The sequence below is a fragment of the Punctularia strigosozonata genome (genome assembly GCF_000264995.1).
Source record: "Punctularia strigosozonata HHB-11173 SS5 unplaced genomic scaffold PUNSTscaffold_4, whole genome shotgun sequence".
In the NCBI taxonomy this organism is placed as follows: domain Eukaryota; kingdom Fungi; phylum Basidiomycota; class Agaricomycetes; order Corticiales; family Punctulariaceae; genus Punctularia; species Punctularia strigosozonata.
Genome location: NW_006767436.1, coordinates 95,769 through 111,191, shown reverse-complemented (window position 1 = coordinate 111,191; position 15,423 = coordinate 95,769). Strand labels below are relative to the sequence as shown.

Sequence of the window (15,423 nt, the reverse complement as noted above, 5' to 3'; positions counted from 1 at the left end):
GACCCGCTGCATCCAGATCGGGGCTGCATATATCCCGCCGCTCGCGCATATACTGCAGTAAGTACCGTGTTTCCGCTGGGGACCCGCCTCGCAGCATTCCCTCCTGCGGGATTCTCTTGCATATACTCTGGCAACGGCTTTATCTGATCCCGGGCCGGACCGCGCACGCGCAGCACTCGCTCTGTTATATATTCTAGCTATTTCTACACCGCCGCTGACCCGCTGCATCCAGATCGGGGCTGCATATATCCCACCGCTCGCGCATATACTGCAGTAAGTATCGTGTTTCCGCTGGGGACCCGCCATTCTCTTCGTCACATACTACAGCTGCACCTATGCCACCTCCTTTACTCTTGGCACCTGGCTCGCATATTTTTCACCATCTCTTGCATATACTCTTGTAAGTGCTGCATCTGCTGTGGGGAATCCTCCGTGCATTCACGGTGTTCCCTTCGTGGCATACTTCAGCTACACCTACACCGCCTCTGCACTGCGGCTCTTCAAATCCGTCATGGGGCTGGCATACCTGCGGGATTCTCTTGCATATACTCTGGCAACGGCTGTATCTGATCCCGGGACGGGCCGTGCATGCGCAGCACTCGCTTTTTTATATATTTTAGCTACCTCTACACCGCCGCCGACCCGCTGCATCCAGATCAGGGCTGCACATATCCCGCCGTTCCCGTATATACTCTGGTAAATGTTGCATTCTTCATGAAGATGAGTTGTGCACGCACGGCGGTCCCTTCATCACATATTCCAGCTACATCTACGCCGCTGCTTCGCTGTATCGTTCCTTTCGGTAACGGGCCTCTTACATCCAGACATCCCTCGCATATACCCTGGTTAGTGCTGCACTTGTTACGAGAACCAGACATGCTCGCGCAGCGACCCTTTGTCACACATTCTAGCTACGTCCACACTTTGGCGGCTTCCGTCAGCTCATTAGTTCGATGATTAGGGCACACACCATTTCCGTCCCCTCGCAGATACCCTGGTGAGTGCTGCAGCTCGCTCCCAAGATTTATCGTTAACGCCCACCGGTCACCTCACTCAGATATCCCAGCTGTGCCTGCATCAGCGTCGTCCTCTTGTGTGAATGCAAGTGAACGTTTCTAACTTCCGTGTACATACGCTGGTAAGGGCTTCAGTTGCTGCAGTAATACGTCATTCGCAATCAGCTGTGGACTTCTTGCTCACGCGCAGAAACCGCCTCACTCAGATACCCCAGCGGGATCGCGGACGCTCATCATTGTACACGCACCGGTAAGGGCTGGTGTTCCTGTACATGTTTGTCATTCACATTAAACTAGCTGCGCAAGCACCGGCGCTGCTCCTGCGGCATCACAGGTTCTGTGATCCGTTTGCGCTCTGTTTCCGTCGCGTCGAGTGTGCGTTGTTGGGCCGCGGCTCGCTGCAGCGGTTCGTCGCTTGAAGTCTGATTTCGCGTGTGGTGTCGGGTTGGTTGGGCGTTTTGGCCCCTTTGCGCAGTACACGGTAAGAGCACCCATTGCGCTGCCAAGACGATCCGCAAAGACGTGGTGGTATTTCGCGGCGATTATGGTATCTACCTTCTCGATATGTTGATTACGTGCACTCAGTTACGATCAAAGACGAAGATAAGCATTCAATGATTGATCTGCCGCCTCGAATCCCCAGTCCCGGCATGAACACGCGGCACCGGTACTAATTCCCACTACCCTATCCGATCCAGCATCTCTTATTCAAACTCCGGTATCACCCTTCCTCTACGATACACTTAGCGCTTGCTAGAATGAGCACAGAAACTGAGTACCGACCTTAGGTCGCGGCTTGACCGCTCCTCGAACACCCAACGCTGGTCTAATTTTCTTAGCCATTATGAACGATAAGTAGTCTACAACATATCAAACTTTACTCACAAGAGGATGAAGAGAGGGCTTACCGCTGGGTTTCAATATCTTCAATTGAAGCCGATCGGCAGCGCGGCAGACGGCGAGGAACCCGACTGAGCGGGAAGACACGAGTGCTTATCGTCGGATCACGTGATATTACCTCTTCAAGACTCCGTTCGCCTGGTTGGGCGTGCCTCTGGCTGTCTCCATCTGACTCCAGCCGCTGTCAGCCCCTCTGTCCCGACTCTACTGGTTCGTCTCTGGCTTGCATCCACTGCACCACTCAGCGATCAACGACAAATCGAGTCTATGTGGGACATGAGAACGGTTCGAGGAAAGCCGAGATGCAAGATACGCTGGCACAGGGTCGAGACGAACGTTCTCTAGGATATCCGGTACGTGCTCAGCACCATGCGTGCCAGATCGTCTCTGATCGCACAATTGGCTAGGTTGCTTTGCCCTGCGCTCTTCAAGAGCTTAACAACTGTTTGTGTTAGCACGTCATTTCCCCACTCTCTGGTACGACACGCTTGTCATAACTATTAACACAACATGTCTCGCTTATACCACAACATCAAGCATCAACCTTGCGATCCGAACTTCACCATTACGATCCAATCGTTACATAGAACAGTTACGTCGGGTTTTTGACATCGGCTCCAGGTCAGTGGGACAATGGATAGCAGCATGACCTCTGACTTCATATACTTACGTGCGCACGTGTTTAGCTAGTACAAAACGGGACGACAATGCCGGCGCTGGAATTCGCAAGTTTGTTAATAGGGTTTAACCTGAAGGGCACGACGGCATCCCGTGGATATTCTGGTGCGTCTCCCCGCTCATGCCTAGCTTTTGCATGGTTTATCCAACATACATTCACTTTTGTAGTAGGTGGGCGCGTGTATGGCCGATGTGTTGGGGAGATATGCGGGCGATACTGGCATGAAAGCCCGTGAGGTTGTTTCTCGGACGTCGCCGGCCTGCCTTACGGCCCCGGAGTGACGGCCGAGGAGGCCGCTTCGAATACGTCGTCGATCGACCGCGGCCTCGCCTTCGGTGAGCACTCTCGTCGACGATCAGCTTCCCAATGCTGCCTGGACCCAACACATGCAAAACTCGGGCGCTCACGGCGTGCGGATGACTTGGACTCGGACGACGAGCTGGATGCGGACAAGAAAGTCTTATCTCATATTCCGGGGAAGGCTGTGGATCGGGCGTCAACGAGGCGGAAGACGGTCAATCGCCGAAGAGGTGGTGGCTGCGGAAGAGGAGGCGTCTTGGGCTGGGAGCGCCATCAAGTTGTCTGGAAAGACGGTTAGGATCAAAGTCGACCATGGTTGGGACGAGAAGGCGAACAACGTGTCTGCGACATCCCGGTCATCCACCAGCATTCGCACAACCCTGTTTCCTCCACCATCAAGATGCCAGCGATACCATCTTTGCCACCGCGCTCTGGCCACCGCAGACGCCATCACGACGTTCGTCTTGATTCAACTCTCAAGAGCAACGGGATTGCGTTCCCGCTTACCAACCTTCGGTACATGTGGGGTTTTGGCGAGGCCTAAGCGAATGGACCGCACGTTATGGTTCTGTACTACACACCGGATTGTACACGATTGAAGTACGTTTATATGGAATACGTGAAATGAAGGAATACAGCGCGATCCTCCTCTGTGGCCCAACGATCGTACTCATAAGACAATGGAGCGGCCGCTTACGAAGAGGTTCGTGTAGTTGTATCCTGCGGTCTCGTGAACAGATGGAATGGACGAATGTACGGAGAGCATACGTTAAGTTGTTCTTCCGGGTCATCCCACTCAAGAGTATCATCATCGTTGATACTTTGTGTGGAGGCAGTAGATGCAGAGGCAGTCTCATGCTTCACAGAATGATCGTCAAGACTTTTCCTGAGCCTCAAGGCGATGCCGGTAGGCGTATCAGGATCCGCGTACGCAGAGAGAAGAAACCGAAGGTATAGACGAAGCGGCCAGAGGTCCACGTAGTCCCACAGGAATTGCCATTGGTCGGCAACCTGAATATTCGTGAGCATCAGGGGTATAGTGGACATATTACCGCGATAGCGTACCTGGCAGACCAATAACGAATGGGCAAATGACGGCTGGTCATTGTAAACGCGGCCGATAGCCAACCTTTCGAACGCCAGCTTGCGAATGCGGTCCTACATTCGTGTCGCGGGTGTTCAGGGGAAGAACATTGTGCAAGCGTCGACATACGTAGCCGCTGACCTTGATTGCTTGCCAGTGCGCCCCCAAGCATGGATCCATCAGCAAGATCATCTGATCCAAGCCGAGCTTACGTCCATCAGGTCCACGTTGTCTGGGTTTTTCGATGCAGTGGCAAGGCTCCGATTTCGAGTCGTCAGCCATTAGGGAGGTTTGAAAGTGGGGACACCAGGGAGGTTTTCGAGCGCGGTCATTATCTACACGTCGAAGGGTTGCATCGTGCAATGTTTCGTTGACAAATCAGGGCAAACAAGGAGGGCTACGGAGTTACTACTCGTCGTCGATGCGCGCCCACTCGGGAACCTGATCAGCTTCTGCGTCGCTCTCGTCACTATCTGCATCGTCCGATACGTATTCATCATCTACATTCTCGTAGCCTTCCGACCGACGCAAGGCAAGGGCTAATAAAGACACATCAGCGGCGGCGGACATTGAACGCTAACAGATGGCTGACGTTCAAAGGATGGAAGTCCGGTGGACGTGTTCTCGCCGTTCTCAACAGGTCCCGCAACATCCGTCGAAGTGTGGGTTGTGGCGACTGAGCGTGTCAGTAGGTCCATATGGTATTAATAGACAGGAGCACTGACCGGATGGGGCATTTGGCGGCGGCCTATCTGTGGTGTCAAACTGCGCAATCCACTGCCCTCCAAGATCTGAAATCTTGAGCAGTGGTAGCCACCGCGACGCGAACACGCTACCAAGTTTGGTAAGTATGCGTGCTTGACGGCATGCATAAGCATCAATTCCGCGCATAACGCGATCTTCTGCCATCCGTAACCCCCGCTGTTTCTCCCACCAGGTCGCCTTCGAGCGGAGAAACGTCAGCACGCGTCTCATCTCCTCCACGAGCAATACTATCTCCTCGGCGCATCTTCGCGATCGTGCTCGTTGTCTGGCCCATTCGCTGCGCATGTGCTCGTCGGCGTCACGGTCGTCGATCTCCGCAGACCTCTGTTGGGTGCCGGGCACGGTCCAGATCCATGAGGGTGTCCTCCTCCGTTCCGCTTCGACCAGTTGATCATCTCGAAATGGGCCACGGACATCATCGTCAGACAGGTGTCGATAGTGCTTTACCCAGTCGCCTGTTGGATCCAAAATCTTGACGGCCGCATGGGATGTCCGATACACGTTGACGGCCTGCTGTAATTTCTTTGATACCGAACCAAGAAGCGTTTTGGACCGTGTTCCTTCCTTCTGGCCTAAGAGTCTGTGAGCAGTGATCGAAACATGCGTCCAAACTTCCATACCACCCAATGAGTGCTTCATCTTCCGGCGTGCGGCAGATCTGATGCATAGAAAGTGCCGGACATTGATCAGGCCGTCCTTCATCCGCGCCATGGCGTATTGTTTTTCCTTGTTGATAACGTCGCCGATGCACCCGGAACGACGGAGCTCAGGGACGTCGATGTCGGAGGGCATCAGAATCGCCAAATCTTCGGCCCGATTTGTCACTCCGGACTCTTCGCCTCCTTCCGCACGTCGTGGAGAGCGACGTGTTATAGCTACTGGCATGTAAGAATCTTGAACATCATACCAGTTCTGGATGCTCCGCTGGAGGGCTGTGCGTCGCTCTTGTAGCGAAGACTTCGCTGTATCCGTAGCATTAGCCTTTAGTTGCTGAGCCGAGTAGCGGATATTCCATCTGATACAACCAGAAAGATCAACAAACGTGGTATACATTACGAGAGAAACCCACTGTTGATCGCGTAGAATGAATCCCTGCCGAATGAACGCATTGGCGGACGTCGGATGTAGCGAAGGGATCCTCGATTCGGCTTCTTGCGCGTCTTGGTCCGCAAACTCTTTCCGTAGCTGACTGACATTGACAGCTGAATTTCGTCTTAGTTGGGTATGAATTCTCGAAGGAAAATAATCATTACCTTGTTCGGGCTCGTCGTATGGGTTTGGATTCTTCGGATCAAGCTCCCATTTCTGAATCATATCCACCCACCGGAGAACTAGAGCCGGGCTAAATCGGGCGGTGTATTCTTCATAGATACGCTGGTGTCGGGTACGCTCTTGCATCGCAGATATCAAAGCCTTGTACATCAATGCACCTCATCACGGATTAGCATCGGAATCAATATATTGTCTGTATACCTACCCAAAGCGACAGTCTTTCTGAAGTTCCAGAAACCCCAATGGTCGTTGAGCGTGTGATGACGCGCCCCTGGGCCCATGTCCCGCGTGATGGTGGTGACACCACCTATATGAGCCCATTCCTGCTCTATGGTCTCTCCGTGCGTGAGGCCCGTATTTTCGTGAAGGAGAAAGTTATACTCCGTCTGACATAACAGTGTATGATCGCGGATATGCATGCTCGGAATGAAGAATCGTATGGCTAGTCCTGTAAGTGTTGCGAAAGTGGCAGGGAGGGAGGCGTGTCGTTTCCAGAGGTTCTGCTTCCACTGGCATGCAATGTCGTAGCTAATGGCGATCGGAAGGAGGCAGCCGACGAGGAGAAGGGTGGACCAGAGGATGTAGTCCATGGTCACATACCTGGAAGCGTTCAGCGTCTCGCTGCGATACAGCAGAAAGATACGTACTTTTCACCTTTCTGTAAGTCGGCGACGCCGTTCGGCCGGACGAACGCGTGTCTCGCACATTTGACGGCGCCGACACCAGTCACGGACATGACCCCGGGCTTTCCATTAGTTGAATTCATATGCTTGATCGCGTTGAAGGTTGAGTCACATTGAACCGTAGTCTATCGCAAATATCAGTTTACGTTCAACACGCTCGGTACACCAGACAATCATGAACGTTCACCTCCTCGATCTCAACGTACTCCTTGAGATGCTCCTGGTATGACGTTTCCTCTACGCAGTATCCCCACCCGTTTCCCAGCTCTGGATCATGTATTTTCCGATCCTTGTTCTTCAAACGAAAACACGCATCGAGCGCGATGAATAGCGTATAAATCCACCTGGAAACATGCAATTCATTACGAGGGGCGACACGGATGCACGTAGAGCAACCTTTGTTCCGGGGGACACTTATCCCAGTCGTCTGGAATGTTCCACCCCGGTTGAGGACAGGCGGGACATGCAACGGTGAGTGCTCCCTTCGATGTATTGCGGATACCTGATGGGTCGTGCCCACGAGCTGATCGCTTGAGCAACATTAGATGAGACCATTGCCTCGTGGCCAACGTGGCTTCGTGGTATCGTGACTGAGATGATGCGGCATATCAGTATTCGTGTATAGCACCAGAATCTTGCTTACCATCTGCTCATTTAGGCCAGCGTTATCTGTTTTATGTGTGACCGACAAGTAGTAGTCATGAAGTGAAATTTTGCCTTGAAGCGTGAGGCGGTGGTATGTGTCGAGGAATGAGAACGTAAACGCCGTGCGGGGTTCCTGGCTAGAGGCTGGATACCAGCCGACATCGAGTAGCTGTTTCCATGGTGGAGTGGGCAAGCAAACACAAAATCGAACATCAACGGAGTGGTAGCCATTCGCGTCGAAGACAAGGAATGATTTGTGAGCCGGGTGAACCCCACCGCACGACTCGCCAGAGGTGTGACCTAACCGGACTTCAAGCCCTAAGTCGCGAAGCGAAGTCGGCGTGAAGCAATCGTAATCCCAACGCTGCACAATATGTTAGAGAGTAAAACTGAGTTCCGCGATCACTCACCTCAATATGATGGAGCGGGAGTTTTCTATGAGCGGCTATCGTGCAATCTTTACACATCATGCATCCGCCCAAGCAGTCTTGACAGCGGTACTCCCCCGTTGAACGATGGCAAATACTGCATGCGGTCGTCGTCGCGGTTGGCAAAGCCTCGTGGGCCAACAACGCATCGAGGAATTTTGCACGCATCTCACCAATCCACTGCCGCATGCGGTACTGTTATACTACTGTGTCAAGTCTACTACTCAAAATGCAGCGATGATCACTCACGGCAATGGTCTTTGTCGCCTGCGCCTTCCGTTGACGCGCCTTCTTGGTCGTCCCTGCATCCTTTGAGCCATCGACACCCTTCGAGCTGCTGGTTGGACCTCCTTCATCGGCAGAAATTAGTGGACTTGTATCATGAGACACAAGAAATTCTTGGTGTGTCCGTTTTGCGGGTGTGATGGTGGAGTTAAGCCGTCCCGTCCGTTCTGATAACCTGAGCTCGACGTCTCTAGCAGTTGCCGGTGCTGTTTTCGGGGATTCTTTCCCCAGAAATCGGGGTAGTTTAAGCTTGCGGGGCATGTGGTTTCGTCACGAACGTGGGCCAAAGTCCTCTGCGATAACAACGAGAGCGGGGGAAAGGAATACCAAGCACTGGGTCTGTGACTGCATTTTTAGACCAAAAAAATGATGTAAAAATCTTATAAACTGTTTAAATCTTTTCATGATTTTATACAGAGTAAATCTTAAACCAAATTAATGATTTTTAATCCATTTTTAGGGCTAAAAGTCTTAAACAAAAATCTTATAAGTTTATCATGATTTCTACATCATTTATATTTGCATTTTTGGCTCTAAAAGTTTGAAACCATGTTTCTATAAAATGTTTATTTGTATATTTATTTATGATTCATGTTGAAACTCATATGCAGAAAGTTCTTATATTCTTATATTCAAGTACTGTGGCTCATTTATATATGGAGATTTAAGAACATAGATTAATACTTTTTTGATATAGTTGCTTGGTTGATAAACTGGTTCAAGATTTTTATGGCAGGAAATCTTTTATAAAAATCTTGAAAGAGACACAGGATTTTTTCAACATTTAGATCATACTTTTGTGAGGTAAAATTTCATATGCCAGTTTACAATCTTTACAGAATCTTTTGGGCTAAAAATGTTATAAAGTTTGTAAAGTTTTATCAGATTTTTTCATCACTTTTAGAACTAAAAATCCAGTCACAGACCCAGTGAAGGCTGACTTCGGCCAGCGGGCACGAGCAATGACACCATGTGATGCGGGTCCGCTGAATGCCATTCATCGCCCGAGGACTCCGGGATGTAAAATTGGAACGCACAGGTCAATAATGATACAGTATATCACATTAGACAGCTTGGAAACGCTACGGTGAAGTCCCGATAGCACCGCCTTGCTGGCCAGATCGGCGAAGATCGAATCTCACAGTTTCATGAATCTTATCGGCGTTAGATTTCTTCGAAAGTTCGTTCCAATCTCTTCTCCGACGGTGATGCTGAATCTCATCTGATGTGAATCATGGTCAACGCAATAACACAGCCTAACGTCTGGCCTACACGCACTATGGACTGCAAGTACAGCGATAATAGCTCCAATGCCTTTGAAACCGTATGCGAAGGTGATGATTGTGAACTAAGTAGACACAAGGTAGCGGTCAGCTTGGATGTTACGACACGAAGACTCATCGAGTGGAATTGTCACTAGCAAAGTATGGAAACTTGAGCTTGCCATCCTGCACACATGTTCGAAAGACTTCTGATGTGTGTTGATTTCCTGGAATGCCGCTGTTCGCCTGATCACACCGAATTAAAACCGTCTCCGATCTGTGATGGTATGGCTCCAGCACGATGACGGGATAACTAGCTGGTTGAACACAGGGTAAGTCCGCTTTGTCGAGGGATTGTCTTCATCGCAGGGGACATCAATGTAAGACGCAGTCAACTATGTGTGCCCGTCGCTAACACATCGCGCTCGACGAGGTTGAAAGATGGATGTGTGGGATGCAAGGAGAGTCTGTTGACGATGTGTTCAAGGCGCCTCCGGAAGACCAATGAGTGCTCACTTTGTTGCTGTCGTCCTCCAATCCTGCACGACGGGACATGATGTATATATCATGATCAACATGGTCGAAGGTACAAGGATATCCCCTCAGGCAATGAATGTGCGCAGGATGAGGCTGGAAGGCGAGGTTCGTGACAGTCAAGCCACTACGTACGGGCGTTGATGTTGTGGTACTACATAATTCAATTCTAGATACATGCGTCCTGGGTGCTTGAATCTGTATGTGAGGGGTAGCTACAGTGGACCAGTCGCAGGACAGCAGCCGGTATCGTCACTGGGTGAAATCGCCGCTTGCGGCGTATGGGAACTCGAGCTTGTCTTCCTGCACACATGTTCGAAAACTTTGCATGTATGTTGATTGCCTAGAATGCCACTATCTAAAGTTGCCTGATCACACGAAATAGGAACACCGTCTCCGATTCGCAACGGTATGCTCCAGCGTAACGACGAGATATTTGGCTGGCTGGACACAGGGTATGCTTGCTTGGTCAAGGAGTTGTTCTCATTGCGGGGGACGTCAGTGCAGGGTATGGTCGACCATGTGTGCCCAATGCTATCACATCGCGCTGGGCAAGGTTTGGAGGTGGAGTTGCGGGATGCAAAGGAAGGGTGCGAGCGATATGTGCGCGACCGACGAGCGTTCACTCCCATCTCCGCTGTTCTCCATTATTTACACGACAGCAGCGTGATTCATCGTGTATTATTGATTGTCATGGAAGAGTGTACACCCAGCATCACATTTTATACTCTTGTGTGAATAGATAATACATAAGTGCGAGTGTTCGAGGGCAACGGGAAGATATGCGTCATGTTAATGTATATACGTGGCGAGAGTATTCTATCAAGCGCTCGGTCATACCATGGACACCATTTGGTCAGCGTAACGCAATATAACCGGCGCGTGCTGGGCTCGTAGCCCCATGCGATCCAATGCAGCAGCTGCACTGCATGTCAATGAGCAAGAATACAAGATGCTTCAGACGATCGTCAGCAAGGCAACACTACTCTGGAACTGATAAGTCAAATAATCATTTCAAGTACGGGCATCACTGACCGAGAGAGGAAGCGAAGCGGAGCTCCGATTCGCATAGCCAGCAATATACTACGACGATGACGACGATGACGAGGAATCACGTGGCGGTATGCCGTCCTTGCGATGGGAAGCAGATGAATGTGAATTATACAGCCCAGACATGGGAAATGGCGAATAACTAGGCGATGAGGTGCTTTGCGAGGGCGGATCGGACGGTGTCGGAAATGACGCAAGGGGCCGGGAAAGGCAATAAGTCGTCAACCGACCAATCGGGGATGCTTCGTCCAGCAGCTCGTATTCGGGGGACGGGGACCGGGAAGGAGGAGGGGCCGGAGGGAAACTAAATGGCCATGGAGGCACACTATAGCGAGGGGCAGGTGTCACTGTTCGCGCAGCATGAGCTGAGATCGGACAAAGAAGAATGCGATACATACCGAGCCAGAGACGACAAAGCGAGGCCAACGCAGCGAACGCGACGGATTGCGCGTCAGTCGGACGCTTAGGAGGTGTCCGTGCCGCGGATTCGGCAAGAGGCTCAGGCTTCCGCGGGCGGGGCACATGTGCTTCCGCCGCTTTGAGGATGGACTCGTAACCCCCTTCTTCCATGGAGGGCCTACAACGCGGGCGATGAGCATAGCAAGCGACATAGATCAGGAACTATACAAACGTGATATGATGTTATTCACTAGCAAGCGCACACCTGTAAGGTCAACGTGAGAGCTGAGCATGATTGGAAGATATTCGAAACGAACGGTGAGACGGGGGGAGAGTTGAGTCTGGATCGCAATTGAAGGATAGAGCCGCCTTTTATCCTCAACGGCGCCAAGGGACAGATGTTTGCCGCATGGCTAGATTTATGGCATGACTCGGGGACGATCGGGGTGCTGAGGATCAGGGTACAGCACGTAAGCAGGACGCACGCTCGAGGGGGGGATGGACTTGTGGGTTGCGGTGAACGTGCCTCGATGTGCAAAGGAGAAGACCTGCGGTGAGCAGTGCCTTGTCCTATTACAGAGAGCACGAGGAGACGTACTCCGTAACTCCTGTTTGGTTGAGCGCGAAGAAGCACGCACCAGGTCGTGCGATGGAAATCTCACACGACTTCACATATATGACAACTTACATCCCATAAACAGAATGTGAAGGATGATGTCCCTCAGACAGGGAACAAACAAGGCGGAAAGTGATGATCATCGTCGTTGCATTATGCAATATGTTTGACAGCGGTGAATGCGCAAAAGGAATCAGCGGGCAGGCCGGGTTGCAAGGAAGACTGGGCCCGTATTAACGTGCCAGCACTCTGGGTCTCTTGGTGAACCTTTATGCGCTCGGTAGGACTTACACCGATTCTGCATGACAACAGGCAGATTCAGTGTTACACCACGAACGAGTAGCTTACCGCCTTCTAAGCTGTTGTTGAATTTTACCTTGAGCGTCATTATCGGAGAGAGGAAACGGATTGCACGCACCTGTCAATGATACCCTAAAGTTCGCCGCGGCGGAGCTAAATTGGTCTCATGAGCTAGGATACCCGCGATGCATTTTGCCGAGCCTGACAACCTGGGGCCGCAGACACAGACGCTGCAGATGTCACAAAACTTACAGAGTCAATAGGAATCTGCGGAACATGGCGAGAAGTGCAACGGATCGGATCGTCAAACTCACGCACAATGCTGGTGACGTGATGGAGGACGAAGCACCCGGGTGCTAACGCCGGCGCCTGAACAATCCCCACGATCTCAATGTATTGTCTTCGCGGCATGCAGCAACGCAACCGATCGCTGAGCCCCGAAACATACACGGGCCTTGATAGTATCGATTTGCTGCCTTCAGTGGGAGTTGCTGCTGTTGGGCATTGCATTGAGTGCCATATTGAGGAGAGGAAATGCACCATAAGTACCTGGCGACGATGTCCTGCAGTCCGCTGCGGCAGAGACTGTCTGAATGGGTATTATGAGCTAGGATACCAAGAACTCGCATCATGCCGAGCCTGCCAACCTGCGGTCGGTGACAGAGATGTTGCGGATGCCACTATAAGCTTTGTCAAGTCAATTGCAAGTTGGCGGAACACGGTAAGAACCGCAACGGACCGGATCGTCAAACTTGCGCACGATGCCGGTGACAAGACGAAGACCGAAGCACCTGTGCGTCAACGTCGGCATGTCAACCTCGCAATCTGAATGTATTACGTTCGGAAGCTGCCGTAGCATGTCGCTACCGCTTTTGACGTCTGATTCCGGTGCGGAACAGATCAAGACTGACTTGGCCATGCAAGTAGCGAGCTTCATGCAGGCGATGGATGCTATAGTGCATGGAATCATTGAGCTGATGGTGATCTTGCATCTGGTTGAGCATCAGCGTCTCAAACTGCCACGGACCTCGTCGTGTCATCGCCAGTTCCAGGGAGAATGCGAAAAGGCGATGGATCGTTGGACGCAAAAACCTATAATAGAAGAACGCAGAAAATGCTCGTCATTGGAAATGAGGTTCTTAGCAAAACAAAGGAAAGATTTTACGGATACCGGCCAAACTGCATGCCGCCGTCGATCGTGGTGTAGAGTATATGCGACGCGCGCAAGCAAAACTTGATGCGCACGATGCCATATCTATTTTCCCCTACGGCAGCTATCTTTGACGTTGATTCAGATCCAGGCCGAACAGCAGGGGAGACCGATCGCACGTACTTCGGAAGACAGCGACTCTGTCGGCTGCTGCAACCGTTTGTTGTCGGGTTGCCAGGAAGGAATAGAGGAGCTGTAGCTTGTGGTATATAGGTCCGAAGAATATCCCAGCAAGGAGACGCGATATACTGCGGTATCCCTCTCCCCAGCTGCACCACGTACAATCTCGCTATGTCCCGTTCATCCATCTGGAGCGAGGAGGAGAGGGCGTTTCTCTCCACGTTCTGCGTCGATTATGTGAATACTGGCAGCGATAAGAAATCTTTCTATACACTTGTCTGGGGCCAGTATCTTCGCAAATTCCCCGTCATGCCTACCGAGGTCGAGATCCTTGCAAACGGCGGAGATGTGTTGAAGGCGTTCAAATCCGCCGCTTGTGCTCAGCGTCGTGCAAAGCGACTCGGGGTACGACGTTCATCTAAAATTGACGTTACGATGCTGATCAGACACCGGTTTGATTGATAGCAAGCGACTAACTGGCTTCAGAACAACGCGGCCCGCATTGCTGCCTTGCTCATACCTGGCCTTGCTGCCCCCGTTCGTGTCCGGACGCTCGACCTTTCAAATAAAGGAAAAAGGAAACCGCAGGTGCGTGCTATTCAGCATGAGAGTACCCCCTTCAGCTACTGACACATCGATAAGCTTCCCCATGCGTGGCAACGTCTTTTCTATGACGATCCCAAGGTGAAGGCGGAGTTCAACGAAGTGTGGCAGGAAGCGCTTGCTGCTGGGTGGTCAAAGAAGAAGCAGGCAGCGTTTCGCAACAAGTGGTCGGTTGACAAGTATATGGAGTCTAGCGCTGAGACGAAGGCGCTGGTGGACGAGTATCGTGAGAAAGGTTATCTCAAAGATGATGCTCAACGATATATCGATGTTGATGCTGAGGATGACGATGACATGATCCACGCAAAGCAAGTTCAAGAGTGAGTACAACAATTTTTGCTCCTATCGCCTTCTGATCTCTTTTAGGTACCTTGATAATCTACCTCACACCCTTCGACGCGTCGCGGAGAGCCTTCACAAGCAGACCGGATGGCACTTCAGTATCACCTGTGGAGGGCCACTACCTCGTGCCAACGGGGAGGTGAATACTCTGCAGTGAGTTGATGTCGAGCTACTTCAGCCACTGCGGACTAATGCACTTCAGTTTGTCCATCGGTAAATGCAAGCAGGGTTTGGAATTCTCATCCTGGAACTCGGACCACAAGACAGACATAGCGAATTTTAGACAGTTCTGCAACGAGACTTGGTGTGAGTTCGTTCATTACCGCTTCGTACAAAATCTCATGGCAGATGTCGACAGCCCAAGACGAATGTCTGGTGATGAGTCTCAATAGGAGCCAGTCCGCAGCATCCACCAATCCAGCACCGACGTCCTCGACAAACTGCGATAGCGACACCTCAATGATCGACCCCGAATTGATGGATATGAAGCTTCTCACGGATGGGCTGTCCCTCGACGGTATCAGCCCCGAATTCCTCGCCTCAGCAGCGGCATCTTTAGCAGAACAGCCTCTTGACTCCTCGACAGGGAACCCAGTCCCATCGAAGAAACGTCGCAAGGCTCAGGCTATCGCCACGAATCACAAGAAAGCAAAAACTCTTCGCGATGCATCGCTGCTTGAGGAGGCCGAGACCTTCGCTCTCTCGGGATTATCTCTACCCTCCGCCTCGTCCTCAGTGCCTCCCGTCGCGTCTCCAGAGTCGGCGCCCCCCGTCGTGCCCCAAGCGGCGGTGCCCCCTGTCGCGTCTCCAGGGTCAGCGCCTCCTGTCGTGCCCCAAGCGGCGGTGCCTCCCGTCGCGCCTCAAGCGGTCGTGCTTCCCGTCGTGCCCCCAGAGTCGGCGCCTCCCGTCGTGCCCCAAGCGGCGGTGCCT

The 15,423-nt window shown here is 51.8% G+C and overlaps 3 protein-coding genes across 3 annotated transcripts; 1 reads left to right on the top strand and 2 right to left on the bottom strand.

Moving 5' to 3' along the window:
* Positions 1–3,588: 3,588 nt before the first annotated feature.
* On the bottom strand, positions 3,589–4,261 carry PUNSTDRAFT_132265 (uncharacterized protein; the record flags this gene model as incomplete). The annotated part of the gene is made up of 4 exons (XM_007381610.1): positions 3,589–3,615; positions 3,664–3,906; positions 3,961–4,053; positions 4,121–4,261. The coding sequence occupies 4 exons, from the start codon at positions 4,259–4,261 to the stop codon at positions 3,589–3,591; spliced, it is 504 nt and encodes a 167-aa protein (XP_007381672.1).
* Positions 4,262–4,612: 351 nt separating this feature from the next.
* PUNSTDRAFT_64703 (uncharacterized protein) lies at positions 4,613–7,964 on the bottom strand (the record flags this gene model as incomplete). Its single annotated transcript, XM_007381609.1, has 9 exons — positions 4,613–5,759; positions 5,814–5,946; positions 5,998–6,174; positions 6,222–6,616; positions 6,664–6,824; positions 6,881–7,043; positions 7,096–7,289; positions 7,343–7,708; positions 7,755–7,964. Coding segments are annotated over 9 exons (2,946 nt in total), but the record flags the coding sequence as incomplete, so codon positions are not given.
* A 5,755-nt stretch (positions 7,965–13,719) lies between these two features.
* PUNSTDRAFT_132263 (uncharacterized protein) lies at positions 13,720–15,417 on the top strand (the record flags this gene model as incomplete). The annotated part of the gene is made up of 6 exons (XM_007381608.1): positions 13,720–13,953; positions 14,014–14,136; positions 14,191–14,471; positions 14,518–14,646; positions 14,696–14,799; positions 14,852–15,417. Coding segments are annotated over 6 exons (1,437 nt in total), but the record flags the coding sequence as incomplete, so codon positions are not given.
* Between the last annotated feature and the right edge of the window lie 6 nt (positions 15,418–15,423).